We start from the raw sequence: 20,247 nt of genomic DNA on the forward strand, positions 1-20,247 counted from the left end.
AGAGCCACTGTAGATCCTTTAAAATTTTTTAAAACGTTTAACGAAGTATTTCATTTATATAAACACACACACATGGTATAAAGGTGCTATATTATATAAGGTATAAAGAATGAAACAAAATCTGTGTACCCTTTATTCCACTTAAGAATTAGAACACAACCAATACCCTTGAATCCCTTCTGTGTTCTCTTTCCCTGGAGTTACCTTCGGTATTCCCCAAGAGTGATCATTATTTGGAATTTTATATTAATTATTCTCCTTGCCTTTGGGTTTAATTGTATTGCATATATATTAAGCTTTATTTGATTTTTAACTTATCTATCTATCTAAACTTCTACTTTGTCATTTTGTGCTATTAATCTCGCTTTTTCTATGTTCCTCCCCCACCACCTCTTTATTCCTTGCCTTCTTTTGGATTGTTTGTTCTTTACTTTGTTTTCCCTCTACTAGTTTTGGAAATTACTCACTCTATATTCATTTAAAGATTAGCCTTTAAATTTTATTTTGTGCACTTAACAATCAAAAATATATTAGCATCTTAACCCCACTTCCCTCAAGAATGAGAATCTTGAAATGTTTTATCTCCCATCAACCCTATGCTCTTCAGGATTGCCCACATATTTTAGTTCTTGTTTTTAAGCACAAAAAAATATTACCTTTATTTTATTTGTATAGCTTTGTATACATGCTATCATTTTCATTACTCACAATTCCTTTTTGCTTTGCAGGTTTTTCCCCTAGGATTCTTTTACTTCTTAAAGTAAGGCCTTTAGTGAGGATATCTTGGCAGTAAAAAATACTTCTTTTTTTTTTTTTTTATCTGAAAGCAACTTGAGATACAAATTTTCTGGATACTCTGTCCAAGGTTAACAGTTATTTTCTCCCAGCATAGTGAAGATATTATTCCATTATATGCTGACCTCCATTGTCACAAGTGAAGAGTCTGCCGCTGGTCTAATTCTCTTTCTCTTTCTTTCTTTCTTTCTTTCTTTCTTTCTTTCTTTCTTTCTGTATTTCCATTTTTGGTGATTAGTCTTTTCTTTTGGATATTTAAAAAGATGTTTTCATTGTCTTTGCTGTTCTGCAGTTTCACTACAAGGTGTATAGGCATGCATTTTATTTTATTATACGGCTTTGTAAAGTTGTACTTCCTTTATGTATAGATTTATATCTTTCACAAATTCTGGAAAATTCTTAGTCAGTATCTCTTTGAATATTGTCTCTCTTCCATTTTCTGTTTCTATAACGTTAGTTACACATGCTCTATGCCTTCTAATTTCATCTTTCATGTTTCTTGACCTCTCTTTCATTCATATTTTCCATCTCCTATCTCTCTATGCTAGGTTCTGCATAATTCATCAGCTCTCTTTCATTTCATTAATTTATTCTTCAGAGGTGCCTAATATGATGTTAAAACTTTCCTTTGAGCTTTTAATTTCAGTGACTGCATTTTTAATTTTAATTAAAAAATTCTCCTTGTTATTTTTGATTCTACTCTTTCACTTTGTTCATTTTCCCAATTGTCTCTCTTTTCTTCAAAAATTGCATCATTAGTTATATTACATTTACTCCCTGATAACTCAATAATCAAACTCATTGGGGGCAGACATTTGTTATCTGTCATTTCTGCTGATGCTGCCTTATGGCAGCTCATTTCTCCTTGTGTTTGATAAATTTTTACTTGAGCTCTTGTTTACTTGGACATAATCTGTGGGGTCCAGATTGAGGAATTTTATTCCAGACTGTGCGTATTTGCTTCTGTTTGGATTGAGGGCACTACCAAACTAGGATCACTTTAACTCAGTTTCTCAGCTTGAGGTTTCCCTTACATGTGGATAGTATGAATTCAACTCCTGACTTCCAGTGAGAACAGATCTAGGTTATGAATTCTACAGGAAGAGTAATTTTTATATATGATATATATATATATATATATATGTATGTATTTTATATATATATATGTATTTTATATATGTATTTATATATGTATTTATGTATTTATATATGTATTTTTATATATGTATTTTTCTTTAGTTTTCCCTTTAAATGAGGATGTCGCTTTATATGGGGTTTAGCTACTCAACCTTGCAGGAGGCCAAGGCCTGGCCTCCCATTTCCCATTCACATCAAGGCCACATGAATCTCTAAAACTCTAAGTTTTGGCATTTGCCCTCAGGACATCACTTACCCCTCTCGTCTCAGCTTATTCTGTGTTTGTGTAAGTAATGCATGTGGCCCTTGGAGACTTCCCTTTTTTGAAAACACATAAATACATTTAAAAGTGTGTTTGCTGTAATTTGTCCAGTACCTAAGTGTTAAGGTCAGAAGATATTTTTAGAGTGCTTAGTCTGCCATGTTGCCAGAAGCAGAAGTGCCATTGTAGACTCTTATGAAGGGAATTTAAAAAAAAAGTCCTGGACTAGGAGTCAGAAGACATCTTAGTTTAGTTTCCTGAATTCAGACCCTAGGAAGCAATGAGGGAGTAGGGAAAATGTGCTAGCCATGGGAGAAAACCCAACGAAGAGACATGAATCAATGGGTTACTGCTGTGGGCAACTGGTTTGCAATCCTGCCGAGACCCTCTGTGCATCCATGCAGAGTGCACCTCGGAATCATCTTCCTAAGGGATGAGAAAGTATAATAGTTATTCACAATTCACATCCCCCATCGGTGAGGGTTGCTCTTGAGGGTGTTACATGCCGAGTATTTCTGTCCTTCACAAATAGCTAAGCAAGCTCCCAGGGCACTAGAGAAAGCACTCAAGCAGCGAAGCAGAGAGATGTGGGCTCAGGTGGGACGCTATCAGTGCTCCTGGCAACTGTCCCCTGAGGTTGTAGGTCAACTCAGAAGAGGGGTAAGGAACTATGGGACAGGTCATCACCAGTGTCCGCTACAGAAGACTAGAATCCAAGGCTCATTTCCAGACCTAATGACATGTCTTCTGCAAAACACTGCAAACATGACAAGAACTATGGTGTTTAAGGAAGATTAATACAAGAGCAGTACAGAACAGGGGTTGGCAAACTGCAGCCTGTGAGCCAAATCCAGCCTGCCACCTGTCTTGTAAATAAAGTTTTATTAGAACACAGCCATGCCCATCATGTATATTTGTCTGTGACCGATTTTGTACCACAATGGCGTAGTTGAGTAATTGCATCAGAGACTCTATGGCCCACCAAGCCTAAAATATTTGCTATTTTGCCCTTTACAGAAGAGATTTGTTGACCCCCGACTTAGAAGGATTAACTAGGGAGGACTCCATTGTTGGGGGGCAATCTGGGAACTGCCGTAGATTTCCAAACCTGAGATGTGAAGAGTCTTGACTAATGTCTATACCTAGTACCTAGTCTACACTTACATTTTGAATGGAGAACTCTTTGAATTTGGAGAACTACAGTGAAGGAATTTTACAAACGACTGCAGTGTCTTGAGTCTGAGAGACCCTGGGAGTGGTGGAATTGTCATTAAACAAGAGGAAGTTAAGACATTTTTGATAAGGTCAGGGAGACAGTGAGGGGAGGGGATGGCAATGAGTTTGTTTCAGTGAGAAGTCTCAAGGGCCATTGAAATGTTTAGTTTCTGAGTCAAAATATAGCCCTGAGGTGAAAGTTGGAACTGAGAAGTAATGACTGGGTTGCTCTTGGAACTATGGACAGTTCACTAGAGAGCTGGGGGGTAACACAGGTCAACCTGTGTCAGGGATTCTACCCTCAAACCCTATCGCTTCCCATTGTCTGTTTTGGGGGGGATCCAGATATGGTGAGTCTCCAGAGAGGAAGCTGTTCGGTTTTAGCTACTTCTTGGTGTAATAGCAACAAGATCTGGGACTCTCACATAAACTCATTTTTTCCCAAGCTTCTGCGACTTGAGAACTCTCCATAACACACAAGAATAGACAGGCAAAGGGAGGTACCCCCGATGCTGCCTTTGGTGTCTGAGGCCCATCCTAACACAGCCTGCTCCTCCTGTTCTTTAGGGGATGCTGTAGTGATGGATCACTTCCGGGACAAGGTACCTGGCAGAAAGGCCCAAAGGATGTAGAAAATGTGGCCAGCTGTCAGAGTTCTGGCCCGTCTTTATCAGTCACCGTTGAGAAAGTGGGTTCATTTTCTGATCCAGGGCTTTGAAAAATCAGGGCATCTTATTAGCATGACTAGTAAGTGGTGGGGTGTGGAAGGGACTTGAGAATGTGCCAACATTTCAAAATTGACAAATAGTTGAAAAGTGTAATTAAACAAAATAGCAGGCTTTGGGGGCTTTGCCTGATGTTTTTTAGATAGGGAGATATTTTATAAAGAAAGGACAGTAGACTATGGGAGAAAACCTGGATTTGAGTCCCAACTTTGTAATTTGCAACCTTAAGAAAGTGACTGTATCTGTTTGTTGCCAGTTTCCTTCTCTGTTAGGTTGTCAGTGAAAAGTAAGATGACACATGTGAAAGGACTTTGAAAATATAATGTACCATTCAAATTGTTGTAAGGATGAAGAAAAGGATGGCGAGTTGGAATAATCATTAACTGCTCTTCGAGCTTAGAACTGTGTGAGGCATTGGTCTGTTTCTTTCCATCCACATTCTCATCCAATTATTTATTGGACATAAATAATTTTCATATCATGCGGACATGAATAAATGCTAAGCAGAGGTGAACACAGAGGGAGCGGTGGTCGGTGCTGATGATGGGAATCTGAGACTTCAGATTTAGGGGCTGCAGGGGGCAGCCCAGGCTCCTCCTGGGGTGAGCCCGGGCAAAGGACCATCCCATCCGAGCATCCCTCTCTGCTTGCCCTTGGCTTCTCCTCACGTGCCCCTCCCCTTCCCGCGGAAGTGGCCTGGGACTAAACATCAGCCTAGGCAACACCAGAAGAGCTTTGCAGACGAGATTAAAAGCAAATCAAAGAAGAAAAATTGTGGCTCGGTTTATGTCTTCCTAATTAAAACCCCGCCAGTCTCCCTTCTTTTTCTTCCCAGCTAATGTTACACTAACGAGCTGAGTTTAGTGGCATTTATGTAGATAAAAGTCCCAATGATTGATCTCAATGGCTTGTTAAAATTAGTTTCAGTCCACCATATTGATTTAATTCCATTGCTTGAAAGTGCTAATTAATAATGATAATAAAAGTGTCCTGGCCCATTACTATCAGTGAGCCTGTGCGGGAGGTAGAGTGGGAGGGGAAGAGCTGCTTTTTTTAGTGTCACTCACTCTGTCGAAGGGTGGCCTTGGAAAGCTGGCAGAGGGGACAGGAGGCTGGGGATGGGGGCAGAAGGGGGTGTTTCTGCCTCTCTGGTAGATTCCTCCTGGTGGTGCTAGAGGATGCTCCGAGGGGTGAGAGGTTGGTGGATGCATGGGTCCTGGGGGAGCCATGCATCCAGCATTTTCTCTAAGGCTCTTGGTTCCCTCTAAAGCTAGTGGGGGGTGTGGGGGCACGGTTAGCTGCTTGCCTGGTGGTTCCTGAAGGAGGTCAACGGTTTACACTTTAGACTGTTCCAGAGGGTGATGAAGCTGGAGGGGACGGGGTCGGGGGTTTGCCGTTTAGATAATGATGAGCAGCTTCCGGGAATCTGAGCTCTGAACCTCAGCCACCCGGACCCCATGCTGCAGGGAGGGCAGGACAGGAGGGAGGGATTCTGGGCAAAAAGTCAATGGATGGTGAGTCTGATGGATGGGGAGGGAAGGAGGAACTTAGAGCGCAAAGAGGGAAAGGGTCCAGGGAAGTTGAGTTAAGAAGGGAGAGTTAGGGCTTCCCTGGTGGCGCAGTGGTTGAGAGTCTGCCTGCTGATGCAGGGGACACGGGTTCGTGCCCCGGTCCGGGAAGATCCCACATGCCGCGGAGCGGCTGCGCCCGTGAGCCATGGCCGCTGAGCCTGCGCGTCCGGAGCCTGTGCTCCGCAACGGGAGAGGCCACGACAGTGAGAGGCCCGCGTACCGCAAGAAAAAAAAAAAAAAGAAAGAAAAAAGAAGGGAGAGTTAGAGGTCTCTCCTAAATTAATGAATTAATTTGGCTTTAAAGAAGTCTCCTTGCCTTTGATAAAGCCCTATGCCCCTGGGAAGGATTCTGCTGGCCCCTCCGGGGAGTAAGGTGTAGGACTGAGGGAAGAGGGGTGCCGGCAAAGAAAACAGCGGCTGGAGGAATGAACAGCAGCTCCAGGACAGCAGCCAGGGCTTCCCAGGGCTGGTGGGAAGAACTGGGAGATGGAGGAAGGGCTCCTGCATGTGGCCAGCCTTCCCCACAACCCAAACCTCCTCAGTTCACTGCAGACCGCCTACCACCTCAACCTCTCTGCCCTCTGCCCCCAGCAAAGACTGCATCATGTAGAAGTCCAAGTTCCATGAACTGAATGTGGTTTGCATGTGGGAGCAGCTGGAGACCTGTAGTTCTTCCTCTGCTAAACTCTATGACCATCAATGGCTCATGGTTCGCACTTTGAGAGCTAAGAAGGGAGTGAAAAGAGCTTTTAGGTCCCTGGAGATGTGGTGGAGAAAGTAGAATGAGAGAGATACAGGTTGAGGATTTGCAGCCTCTAGAAGTGAGGGGTCAGGGACCCATGGAAACAGCCCACAGAGCCCACGTGAGGGCCCAGCAACCAGAGGACCAAGAGAGGACTTTAACTAAGTCAGGTTTTGGATCAGCCAGTAGCTGCGCCTTCTCTGGGCTGGACTACTGGGTAGGAATAAACCTGTTTAAAGCAGAAGTGTGTAAGGGATGCAGCTGCGGGCTCTGGCACTTCTGAGCATCATTGTCTTGAATGTAATATCCAAAGATCCATCTGATATACGTTTGTTCCTGGAGATGCTTTTTATCAAAAGACTTTATGAAGCACGCTCCCCGCTCCCAAAAAGATGAATTGAAAACTCACACTATAGAATGCAAACTCTCTTTGATTTGGTCTATGGCTAACTCAATTATAGGCAATGATGACACAGTGTAGTTCTGATATTAATTACAATCCAACCTCATTAAGGAATTAACCAAACCATGTGTGGCTGGGGATGCAGAGGAGGGGATAGTTTTTATTATGATTTACCCTCTCTTTTTCTTTTTTCCAGGTTACCCTATTTTTTTTCCTCCTCCTGTGCTTTGTGCTGTACTTGGCCCCTGGTGGTTTGGGTTGCGATACCATGTTTCTTATATTAAGGTCTTTATTACTACCCAGAGAAGGTCCTCTGTCTCTGTTTATGCAATTCCTCCAGGTTCACTTAAGAATCTCTCTCAGCGATACCCCTTAGGAAGGGCGCTTCCTCCGATATGATCAGCCAAATACCAACTACTGGCTTTACTTTATATGGGATTTCTATTTGAATGATCCTACTTTCTGTTTCTCACTGCCTATTCCCTGCTTTCTGCTCCCGTATTCAGCAGAGGGCCCTGCACTGTGACAGGGTGAAGGGGTTTGAGCTCGACTCGTTTTGGGGGAAGAGTAACTTCCAGATTGCATCCAAGCTTAGAATAGATTTTTGCCTTTGGAGAAAATATGGGGATCCATATGCTTCCTTGTAACACTGTCAGGCACCCTCCCTGTTTCATCTCAGGGTGATTACTGTTAACTATTTCATACGCATGTTTGGATGGGGTAACAATGCAGTTGGCTGAAATGGGGATCCTGGTAGGGGTCTTCAAAGTAATCCATCCATTTCTCTGTGTTTAGGTAGAAGGCGTTATTTATGTTTTCTAGGGTCTGGAAATCCCACGGAATGTTGGAGAACGTAATGCATTCTCTCATCCTTTGGTACCTTCTACGGTTCCTTTCCATTTTGCCGTTTCATTTTCTTCCCTTTTCCTTTTCCTCTTACGTTTTTCACTTTTGCTGTCTTCTTCTGCAATCCTAGCTTACTCATCCTAGCTGAGGCTAACATGAGAACGGTCAGGGTTTCCATATGGAGGACCACGGGAGGAAGAGTCAGCAGTAGGGCCAGAGGGGGCTTTCACCGGGAGGATGAAATGCACGCTGCGGTGGGGAACGTGCTTTCTTGTAGAGGCTTTAGGAATGGCAGCCCCCACCTCGTCCCTCTTGGCCTGGCTTGGGCAGCAGCTGGGGACGAGGTGATTTCCAGTTGTAATTTTGGAATAGACGGTCATGGGTTATCCAGTCTGATGGATGGAGCACACAGCAAGGTGTTGCAGCTCAGAGTTCAGTTTGGAAGTCTGCTGGCCTCCAGCCTGGAAGTTAAGACTCTCTGACCATACTCAGAGAGTATGGCGGACAGTGTCAGGTCCTGGGGGTGGAGGGCTAGGAGGGGACCAGGGAATTCCCATGGGGTTCAGGGACCATTCTATCCTCAGTCAGTAAATGCATGTTCCTGGAGCAGAGGCCAGTGGCAGGGCAGAGGGAGTTTCTGCCACAGCCAGAGAGAGAGAGGGAACGATTTAAAAATCTCATCCAATTTGGTTCCTGAACGTGAACATTGGATTTGTCATCAGATCCATGGAGTAAATCCTGGGTGGAAAAACTGGAAGCAGAGAAGGAGGTCAGGAACTTGATTAGTATGGAAGTGGAGGACAGGTAAGGAGCTGGGGATGGGTGCGGCTGGAGGAAAGATAGTCCAAGACTCTGTGTCCAGAGCCCAAAGGGTGGGGTTTGGGGAACGGCTGCACAGTGGGGTCAGCGTGAGTTGATGGCTTAGGGGTAAGGATCAATGGGCTGGGGTCCCTGACAGTTGAAGCCTATGGACCTCTGAAGTGAATCAGGCTGGAGCCCCAGTGTAGGATGAGCGTAGATGTCCCTGCAGCTCAGGGGCTGTGAGCACAGGGCTCAGGAGAATGCTGGGTATGGTTGGATGTGCAGGAGCATCCAGACACGGGGGGAGTCACTGGGGGAAGAGAAGAGAGCAGCTCAGGGCGCCAGCAACTGCAGCTGGGTAGGAGTGTCTGGAGCTGTCCTCCTGACTCAAGAGCCCATGGTGTCCATCCCTTCCCAGCTTCAAGTCCAGTGACATTACGTCAGGAGGTCGTTCACTTGAAATCAACCACAGTGAGAGTATTTATACCGCAGAAAGCGGCAAATGCTACCAATCAGGGCTTTCCCCCCGCCCCGGAGAGCTGACTGCTAAACATTTACCTAATGGGAGGCGAACCTCTTTGATGCCTCCTTAGTGTCAGGGGGCAGGGGTGTTCGGGTGGGCTTTGTTCTGCGCAGGTAGCTCAGAAATGACACAACCAGAGGCATGTCTGAATCTGTTTGAGGAGAGAGAGAAGCCGGAGAGAGGAGAGGGGCTGGCATGAGATCTGACAGCTTCAAAGGCTGTCACCAGAGGTGTTGCTAATGAAGGCTGATGAAAGTAACCGTCGGCAGCCCCACTTTTAGCATCTTGGCCAGTCGCCTTGCTCTGGGTGTGGCGTGTGGGCACTGTCACACGCTGCTGGGTAGTGAAAATGGATACAGGCTTGTTGAAAAACAAATTGGCACCTTGCACTGTGCGCTTGAAACATGAATATCCTTTGACCCAGAAATTCTCCTCCTGGGAATCTGTCCTAAGAAATGAATCCTAAACACATTGCCATTGTTTTAGAAAACTTACACTGCAAAAAGATGTTAGTTGCAGCTTTATTTAGATTAGCAAAAAGTTGAAATTAATCTAAATGTCTAACTGTAGCAGAATGGTTAAGGAATCTAAGGCGTAACTTCTTAATAGATTATTATGCAGTGATTTAAAAGGATGTGAAGAAAGTTTAAGAAAAATATGGACATGCTTATGATAAGCAGAATACAAAGTTGTAGAGTAGCATTTTTGCAAAGTGTCTCTTTTGGAATATGACTCCAGTGTCAAATGTATTTGGGAAATGCTTGGTATCCCGTGCTCCTCTCAGGACTGCGTGCACATCAACACCGAGGGTTCTGGGAAGTTCTGTGGTTTAACCTTTTGCTTTTTGAACTTATTTCACCCCAGAGTCCTTAATCCAACCAACATCTATTACCAGCCTCAAGCATTAAGGCTCAGCAGAACAGAGTTTTGGGAAGTAGTGACACACTGAACAGTTATAATTACATTAAAGTGTCCATCAGAATACAGGGAAGAAAAAAAATGACAAAATGCAAGTAGGGACCAGGGTGGCAATGACTGTGAAAGATTTCTTTTAATCATTTTTTTTGGTGTTTCTTTGCCAGAAATCCTTTAACATGCATATATTTTATTAAAGAACTGTATAAAAGCCTCTCTCCAAGCAAGTTTGTGTATTTCTGCAGTGGATGACATGTAAGATTCGGAATTTGTGCTTTCTGCATAGTGGATAAAATGTCCATATAATCCAGTAGGATATTTGATAAGTAAAGAATCTGATGGCTGCAATTTGTTATAGCACAATGACAGTCATAGTGTGAATGTGGATCTGGGATCAGTCTAGTTCTTCACCACTAAAAAGAAACAGTCTTAAAAAAATGAGCAAATACCTCCCTAATAGTTAAAGGTGTGCTAGCCACGATTAGAGCCTTTTCCACATATTGACTTATTTAATCCTCACAGCAACTCCAAAAGGTAGGTACTACGCTTGTCCCCATTTTACAGATAAGTAAACAGAGCCACAAAGAGGTTAGGTGACCTGCTCATGGTTCCAAACCCTCTGTCTCCAGAAACCAGATTCTTCATCAATACCCAGAGCTTCCTGGTGCTGAGGGACCAGTGATGACACTGCATCAACAGACAGGATTTCACAGCTGCTGATTTAACTTAGACACAAAACCACTCCTGCTATGAGAGGGACGGGGGCCCTTTCCTCTTGGGTTGGTAAGCTGGGACCACGTAGGCCCTTCACTTCCTCTGGTCACATCCACAACTATGTGAAGATACAGACAAGAGGAATAAAGGGAGGATGAGTCTCCAGTTCTGGTCCCCAAGGGCCAGGAGCTACCCTGGCTCATGTAGCTCTTCCTATGGCCTCTGGGAAGGATCCTGCATCTTCCTTCTCATCCATCTTCCACCCCACTGACTTTAGTTTAAGATTTTTCTTTTAAAAGGTGTTAGGACATGATCGCGTGTCTCTCTGTGCTGATATTTTTGGATTTTTACTTTGCTGAGTGCGGGTTTTCTCTAGCTGCGGCGAGTGGGGGCTACTCTTCGTTGCGGTGCGCGGGCTTCTCATTGCAGTGGCTTCTCTTGTTGCGGAGCACGGGCTCTAGGCGCGCGGGCTTCAGTAGTTGTGGCACGTGGGCTCAGTAGTTGTGGCTTGAGGGCTCTAGAGCGCAGGCTCAGTAGTTGTGGCGCACGGGCTTAGTTGCTCCGCGGCATGTGGGATCTTCCTGGACCAGGGCTCAAACCCGTGTCGCCTGCGTTGGTAGGCAGATTCTTAACCACTGCACCACCAGGGAAGCCCAAAATATTCCAAAAATATTTTGGAATCCACCATAGGTGAGTTGCAATGCCCATATCGACTAAGTTTAGAGGCCTGTTTCAAATGGTCGAGACGCCCAGAGGCAGAGGGATGACCTTCCATTCTCTGTATTCCAGGGCATTTTGGATAACAGGTCTCAGGGAGATCTGGCTGATGAGACTCACCATCTAGAATCCAATGCTCTCCTGGATGGGAGAGACAGAGGTGAGGAAACAGGAGAAAAGAAACCTGTTCTACACGGGTTTTAAAGCCAACCATTCCAAGGCGACATATTTGGGGTTAGCGTGTCCTTACCGCAGTGAGTCAAACCAGTTCCTTGCCCTTTTCTCCTCCGAGGACACAGAGAGGACCAGCTGGGCACCATTCTCTGAGAGTAAGAGCCTCTCATTGGCTTGAAACCCACTGTTGAATCAACTCAGCTCCACTCATCCCCTTCCTTCTAGGCTTTTCTGCTCTGGATGAAATAATTCTGGGGCTTGAAGTCTTTTCACAGGTCTTGCTCTCTAGCCCTTTCTACCACTTTTCCTTCCACATTTCTCTTTAGCTGGTCGGCTCCAAACAAGATGGGATGCCCAGCTGGGGCTGGGTCCAGAGATGGATGGTCTGGATGTTCCAGACCATCCATCTCTTTAGAGGGTTCCTTGCTGGACCAATGTTGTTTTACCCATATTTTCTCATCTAACTTTCATACTTACTGTTTTCAATAGACACATAACATGGTGGGCATAGTCCCAGCACACAGCAAAGCATTAGACCTTTTCTGCAATTCGCATCTACCTTGTTATTCACTCTGCTTGGGCTGGTCTATTCCTATGAGATTTTATTCTTTCATGCTTTATTCCATTTTTTAAATTCTTCCCCACTTATCTAAGGGTATCACTCCCCCACCCCTTCTCAGAGGTTTAAAACTTTACACTGACTACTCCTGAACTTCATTTGATCTGTTTTGCACCAAGTACCTAGTTTGTCAAATCAAACTTTATGTGAATTTAAAATGTGTCCCCTATTTATAGCTCCTGGGCCATTGATGAGTTTGATAAAGACCATTCGTAGAAAAGTCTTCCTGAGAACAAGACGTCTCTGCGAGCAACACAATATCCAAATTGTTGGGTTGACAAGTAAAACGGGGCCCATGTCATGGTGATCCAGTGTCCTTAAAGAACAGTATTTCAAAGCTCCACTCCCCCCGACCCCCTGAGAAAAGAAAGCATGTTGAGAATTAAGGGCCACCATTTCCTGGCGTGGCATCTGTGTGTGACAACACTCTTGGTTTTGTCACGGCTTGGAGGGTCTGGCCTGGGTGCTGTTTTTTTATTGTCACTGTGATTTTTCAAAAAAAGAATATGGTTGAGGAAAGAGTCTAAAGAGCAATGGTTGTTGCTTTGGCCACTGGAAAAAAAGACAATGTTTTGATAAGTCCTTCATCTCTCAGGGATTTTGCTTGCCCAGCTATGTAATATATGTAACAGAGCTACCCCGGACAATTCCACAGGGGCTCTGGGATGATCAAATAAGACTAAAATTAGTAAAATAAGACTAAAATTAGTAGAAGTACTAATACTAATCATGGTTAACAAAAGCCAATAGTCACGAGTGCTTGCCCTGTGCCAGGCACTGTGCGTTATGTTTTGAAGGCTCTGTGGTAGACCTAGAGTGATTATTTCTGGTAAATCTTGTGAGTGCCCATGGATTCCATCCGCTATTCTCTTTTTTTCTCTTACCAAGTCCCTTGGTTCTCCCTTAGGCATTTCTCCCTTCCAGTTCTTTCTGTCCCATCCGAGCAGAGCCCCTCCCCGCTGCTCACCGTAGCCATGGTTCTCTGGCCTCCTTGGCCTCAGACACTCCCTCGTCTGACCCTCCTGCAGGTGCCCCCAGACTGACCATCTGAAGATGCCACTTCCTGTAAACCAACCCCCTCTTCCCATTGAAAACTGATTCTGCGTCTCCCCATGACCTGGTCTGGTGTTCAGGAGTCTCCACATTCTGACTCCGAATGACCTTTCCAGCCTGTCTCTTCCTGCTCCTCCACGGCGATCCTCTGCCGTGGCGAGTTTGATTCCCTTACTGTCCTGGACGATGCTCTGTGTGGTCCTCCCTCCAGGACTGCGCCCACTGCCCTCCACCTGCTTCTGCTCCATGACCGCTACAAGTCCTGCCCCACGTTCAAAGGCCAGCCCAGGCTCCTGTTCCTACACTAAGTCTTCCCTGAGCACCTTTGCTGGCTCTCACCCTTTTGCACCATTAGTGATGCTCGCATTGGCAGGTGCTCCATTTGCCATCTTTGATACCGTTGTTTTGTGCTGTTATTTATTTCCTCTCCTTTTTAAAACATTTGGGCATCTATATTCCTCCCTCAATGAGGCTGTAAATTCTTTGATGGCAGGGGTCAGTTTGTGTGTGCGCACGCGCATGCGTGCACGCATGTGTGTGTACGCATTATTTCTCATAGTACCTAGTCCATAATAGATACGCAATGACTCTATAATTAATGATGGGATGACAACATATAAATGTATTGCCTCGCTCCCAAGGTATTAGCTTCCTTCTCAGATTTATAAAAATATGAATCTTCCTTATAGAGTGGGTGAGGGAGACTGAGGCACATGGGGAGGAGAGAGGGAGGAAGATGGACTCTAACAGAGTCTTGAATGGAAACTTGCATGAAACCCAGGACTTTGGTGCTCAGTCTGCAATTTTCTGGGGTTTCACTTAAAGAATTCAGCCCAGGATCCCCAGATCTTTGGGAGAAATAACCAATAGCAGAGTAGCTGGAGCATGCTGCCAAGAAAGTGAGTGGTACTCATTAGAGTTAGGAGCAATAATAACAATTATGATAATAATGATGATGGTGACGGCCATGATGCTGACGCTGATGCTTATGGTTACGATGACCATCTAATAATTAGTAGCCTCGACTGAGCCTGTCTCCCAGGTGGCAAATCCTCCACGGGGTCAGTAGGAATCTGTTTCCTTTTACTGTTGGGGGGAGTTATCCTGCTATCCCACTGGCTATATCGCCAGGACCCCAGGCTCCCTAAGCCACGGGATGTGTCAGGAAGGCTGGCCAACAGCCTCCTGGCTGGCAGAGGGGAGGGAAGTCCCCTCCAGTCCCTTTAGTCTTGACTGAAAACACAGTGAGGGTCCCTGAGTTCTCCTATAAACGGTAATGATAACACAATTATCATGCAAAACAAAAATTAAGTTTAATGGTGCAAAGCCAGGGTGTACTGGAGAGGTAATTCATATTAATTACGTTTGGATTAAAAGCTTATTTCTTTTGTTAGCATCCGCAAGTAGAAACTTAGCTGTTAGAAAAAAAGTCTGCATATAATTACGGCCTCTTCTGGAAGAGCAGTGTTGGACTTAATGGAGCATCCCTGCTCTCTTCAAGCTCCTGGAGAATGGTAATATTTCATATTTTATGAAACACAGAAGAAATGAATTACAGGTTTAATGATAAGAACTACTTGGGCTCATAATGAAATCTGATTGGCCAGTTAATCCACCAAGACCCTCAGACGTGAACCATCCAAAAGGGGTAAAGATGATGAAAAATGAAATTAAATAGAAAAACCTTCACCCACAGCCTCTTTTGTGGAAGCTGGGGAAGCAAAGAGCAGGGGAGAAGCCCTGGGGCCTGGGGTAGAGGAGGAACATCACTTTCCCTGGGTTTGGGGAAAGCAGAAGGAGTGAAGGAATTTCCTTCCTGCCCCCCACCCCCACCCCCCGGTTTCCATGGAAATAAACCCGGGACACTTCCTGTGGGAAGAAAGGGACAGGACCAGAGGAAGGAAGGTGATTTCTCCTGGTGAGAAAGCTCCTGGGACCCCCCAGCCGGGCCTTGCCCTAAACAAGAAAGACAAAGACAAATGGAGGCTAATTGGAGTTGGCTGAACTAATCACAGTTTTTGACACCCAGGAAATAGTTTGCTTGGGGAGTAAGGCCAAGGTCTCTGTTTCTCAGTTCAGGGGGCTAAGTTCTGGGCTTGAGGCACGTTCCCATGAGGGACTTGACACAAAGTCTTCCTGCAGGGCCAGCTTGGCCTCTGCCTGCCCCTCCTTGCTCTGCAACATCTTGGGAAATAAGCCCACCTCCACGGCTTTGAGCTTGGTGAAAGCTTTTTATTGTATTTAGAGAGGCAACAGGGGCACAGCAGAAAGAATTTGGGTTTTGGATTCAGACAGGCCTGGGTTCCAGTTTTTGTTCCCATATTTATATGCCTGATGACCTTGGACAGAATACTTCCCCATCTCAGGTTCCTCATCTGCAAATGGTTATTGTAGGAGGCTTCAACGAGAATAAATATGTGTGAGAATTAAATATGCATAGGGCTGGAGACCCGTTAGAGGCTCAGAAAATGAGAACCGTGACCATTGCTACTTCTACGGTTGCAAGTATGAGAAAAGCTTCTCGTCCTGGGCAAGGCCTGCAAATCAGCACATGCCCACAAGCCCATGGGGAAATCAAAGAAATCACTTCATAAGAATTTAAATGATCTTGCAAGGTCTCTGAATCCTCAGGTCATTGACAGTGCCATCTCCCTGCCAAGGCACGGTCTCCCTAGATTCCATACATGTAGGAAGTCCATGAAAGACTCATTTTTGAGGTCAGGAGGATGGAACAATGTGGACACTGGAGCTAAAGGAGGCTTCTGGCACATCAGGTCACCTGCTGTCCTCATCAACAAACTCCCCACTGGTGTTCACGGTAGCTGCTTCCTCTGGGGTGAAAAAGACATGGGTATGGCATGACGGTGACAGCATGGAGAGGGAGGGGCACTCATGGTGCTGATTCCTCTGGATCTTTGCCATCTGGTCCTAATGCCTTCATGGAGGGAGATGGAAAAGTAAATTCCTGGAGCCCCATATTATCAGACAAGGCAGATCTCAGCTCAGGACGCGGCACCATGCACCATGACATAGTGCTGTGCTCCAGGAATCTCTGAAAGGCCCCAAAGGGTCCTGTGGATTTCTGGGGAATGTTTGCAGAGCCCTGTGTCTCAGGCCCTCTGTGGTTCTGCACTTGTCCTGAGTCTCCTTGGAATGACCTTCGTCTCCCTGCCTCGGTGGTCTCACCACAGCCCCTCCTGATGGTCCAAGCTGGAGGGATCTTGGGTATCACCTGGTCCTGCCCCCTCGCTGCACAAATGGGCAAGCAGATAAAACCCACAAACAATGCCCAGCGCAGGGCCTGCCATAGGCTGGTACTCAATAAATGATAGTTTTCTCTTTTATGTGAGTAACTTGCCCAAGATCCCATAATGGCCAGGCTTTTTATTATTTTTTAAGACTTTCTTTAGGGCAGTTTTAGGTTCACAGCAGAATTGAGAGGAAGGTACAAAGATTTCCCATGGACCCTCCGCCCCCGCACATGCACAGCTTCCCCATCATCAACATCCCCCACCAGAGCGGTACATGTGTTATAACTGGTAATCTACATTGACATGCTATTATCACCCGAAGTCCATAGTTTACATGACAGTTCACTCTTCATGTTGTGCATTCTATTTGTTTGATTTCTTTGATTTCCCCATGGGTTTGGACAAATGTATAATGACATGTATTCATCATTATAGTATCACACAGAGTAGTTCCACTGCCCTAAAAATCCTCTGTACTCTGTATGTTCATCCTTCCCTGCCCCAACTCCTGGCAACCACTGATCATTTTACTGTCTCCTAGTTTTTTCTGTCCCAGAATGTCATATAGTTGGAATCATACAGTGTGTTGCCTTTTCAGATTCTCTCTCACTTAGTAATATGCATCTAAGCCTCCTCTGTGTATTTTCATGGCTTGATAGCTCATTTCTTTTTAGTGCTGAGTAATATTCCATTGTCTGGATACCCCAGAGTTTATTGATCATTCACATACTAAAGGACATCTTGGTTGCTTCCAGGTTTTGGCATTTATGAATAAAGCTACTGTAAACATCCTGGGTTTTTTTGTGGACATAACTTTTCAACTCCTTTGGGTAAATACCAAAGAGCATGATTCCTGGACTGTATGGTCAGAGTATGTTTAGTTTTGTTAGAAACTACCAAACTCTCTTCCAAAATGGCTGTCCCATTCTGTATTCCCACCAGCAGTGAACAGGAGCTCCTGTTGCTCCACATCCTCACCATCATTTGGTGGTGTCAGTGTTCTGGATTAGGGCCATTCTCGTAGGGGTGTAGTGTGTCTCATTGTGGTAGCTCCCAGTGTTTGAGCACCGAATGTGCCAAACAACATGCTGGTATTTTTATGTACACTGTCACATTTAATTCTCATCAAAACCCTTAAAGTAGGTATCATTTTTTATTTTACTGAAGTGGAAAGGAAGGCTCAAAGAAATTAACTCATCTGACCAGATAACTTGGGGTCTCCTGACTCCCGGTTTGGAATTCTCTCTACTCTACTACATAGCTTCAGGGTTGGGGACAACTGTTTTCTCTTATTTTTCAGTATAAATAATTTACCAAAAGTCCTCTGATGCCTTCTCTAAGTGGACATTTGATTGTGCTGCCTTTGACTTTCCCCCTTGTTCATTAAACTACAGTTACACTAACCATAGTCTCTCCTAGTTCTTCCACATCCAGGGTAACACACCTTGCTCTTCCACCCCAGGGCTTTTGCACGGCATCCCCTCTGCCTGGCACACTCTTCCCTCCAGGTCCCCACATGGCCCCCTCCCTCAGTAAAGAAGCACCCAGCACCTCTCCTGTTACTTCCTGTACAATGCTCTGCTTTACTCACTTCACATTACTTACCTCTATCTGAAATTTCCTTCGATGTTTAAGAATATAAACTCCAGGTTCTTCTTCTGCTGTAGTCCGGAGAGGTTGCTGCCGACATGAGCAAATTCATGAAACCCGGAAAGGTGGTGCTGGTCCTGGCCGGTCGCTACTCCGGACGCAAAGCGGTCATCATAAAGAACATTGATGATGGCACCTCAGACCAACCCTACAGCCACGTTCTGGTGGCTGGAATTGATCGCTATCCCCGCAAAGTGACAGCTGCCATGGGCAAGAAGAAAATTGCCAAGAGGTCAAAGATCAAGTCTTTCGTGAAAGTTTATAATTATAATCACCTCATGCCTACGAGGTACTCTGTGGATATCCCCTTGGACAAAACTGTTGTCAACAAGGATGTCTTCAGAGACCCTGCTCTCAAACGCAAGGCCCGACGAGAGGCCAAGGTCAAGTTTGAGGAGAGATACAAGACCGGCAAGAACAAATGGTTCTTTCAGAAGCTGCGGTTTTAGGTCTGTCTTGTTTCAGTCATTAAAAATACAAAAATACAAAAAAAAAAAAAAAAAAAAGAATATAAACTCCAGGAAGGCAAGGAGTATGTTTTTTGTTTTTTTTGTTTTTTTTTGCAGTACGTGGGCCTCTCACTGTTGTGGCCTCTCCCATTGCAGAGCACAGGCTCCAAACGTGCAGGCTCAGCGGCCATGGCTGATGGGCCCAGCCGCTCCGCGGCATGTGGGATCTTCCCAGACCAGGGCACGAACCCATGTTCCCTGCATCAGCAGGCAGACTCTCAACAACTGCGCCACCAGGGAAGCTCAAGGAGTACGTTTTGTTAACTGCCACGTCCATAGTGTTGAGATGAGGGCCCGGCATGGAGTAGAGACTCAATACATCTTTGCAGAAGGAATAAACGAAGCCCAGTTCTGTCTCCATGTCCATTGCCAGTTGGGCTTCCCTGTCCTCCTCTTGAATTAGTTCCTCTTCTTGCAGCTGCACAGCCCCCTGTGTGTGTAGGAGCTCACATCTTTGCACAGAGGGAAGTAACAAGCAGAATAACAGCACGTATTGCCACTCTGCCCTCCCTGCTTGCATGCCCAGTGGCTGGGGATGCCGTCTTCGGCAGCAGTAAGAAGTGATGATCTGGCTTCCTGGGACAAATGCCCTGCTTCTTCGTTAAGGTCCGGGTGTTGGGAGGCTGCACTCTGGCTTAGGAGGGAAGAGGCAGGGCTGGCGGGCGCACACCCCACATTCTCCTCCAGCCCTCGCTCTCTCCTGCTGCTGCCCAGGCAGCCCATCTTGCTGCGATGTCAAGCAGCACACCTGAGGGTGGAGGTGCAGGGCCGGGACATAAGGGTGAGTGAGGACAAGGTCTTCCTTGAAGAAGTGACCTTCATCTTCAGACTTCCTATGGGTCCTCAGATCACTGGATCAAGCTGTCACATTTCCACATGTGGAGACTTTCTGGTGCTGGTGGAGAAGGAGGGAGGGAAGCCTAGGAGCTTTGGCAGCTCTCAGTCCCCAGAGGATAACATCAGCCACATAGTCAAGGGCAGTATCGAATTTCGGGCTGGAGACAGACTCTGGGAGCCTGGCAGCCTGGGTTTGAATCCCAGCTCTGCGTCTTGCCAACCACGTGACCTTGGGCAAATCACCTGACCTTTCTGTGCTGGTTTCCCCATTTGTAAAAATGGCCTAAGAATAGAACTTACCTTGGGGTTTTTGGTAGGAATTAAATAAATTAATATTTCTAATGTGCTTAGAACAGTGACTGGCATGTACTAAGTGCTATCTGACTATTTGTTAGTTAGCAAATAAGTAAACAAGTAAAAATTATCACCATTAGACCTCCCACAGGGATGCTATTATGCAGTTTATACAACACTCTCCCATATAGGATGCGATTTGGTCCTGTCCCTGTAATGGTGGGGAATTTATTCTTTTCGTTCTTTTTTTTCTCTGTCAAATGAGGAAACGGATGGGAAGTGGATTTGTTTGCATTGAATGCCTAAGTTTGATAGGTCCCTTACATATTTCTTTAGTCTTTATAACAGCTGTGTAAAGTAAACATTATTATCCCCATTTTATAGATTTTAAAATTGAGGCTCCACTTCTGAGTTCCATTCTAATAAAAGCAGGATCTGAGAAGGAAGGAAATCTGATATTCCCCCTCACCTCAGTCTGGCAGCTCCTCCCCTTG

The 20,247-nt window shown here is 45.4% G+C and overlaps 1 protein-coding gene across 1 annotated transcript; it reads left to right on the top strand.

The window, feature by feature from the left end:
• Positions 1-18,151: 18,151 nt before the first annotated feature.
• LOC309795853 (large ribosomal subunit protein eL27-like) lies at positions 18,152-18,628 on the top strand (the record flags this gene model as incomplete). The annotated part of the gene is made up of 1 exon (XM_082608673.1): positions 18,152-18,628. One exon carries the CDS (start codon positions 18,152-18,154, stop codon positions 18,560-18,562), a length of 411 nt encoding a protein of 136 aa, XP_082464799.1. The 3' UTR covers positions 18,563-18,628.
• Positions 18,629-20,247: the final 1,619 nt, after the last annotated feature.

This window comes from Mesoplodon mirus (genome assembly GCF_964341445.2).
Source record: "Mesoplodon mirus genome assembly, chromosome: 20".
NCBI lineage: Eukaryota > Metazoa > Chordata > Mammalia > Artiodactyla > Ziphiidae > Mesoplodon > Mesoplodon mirus.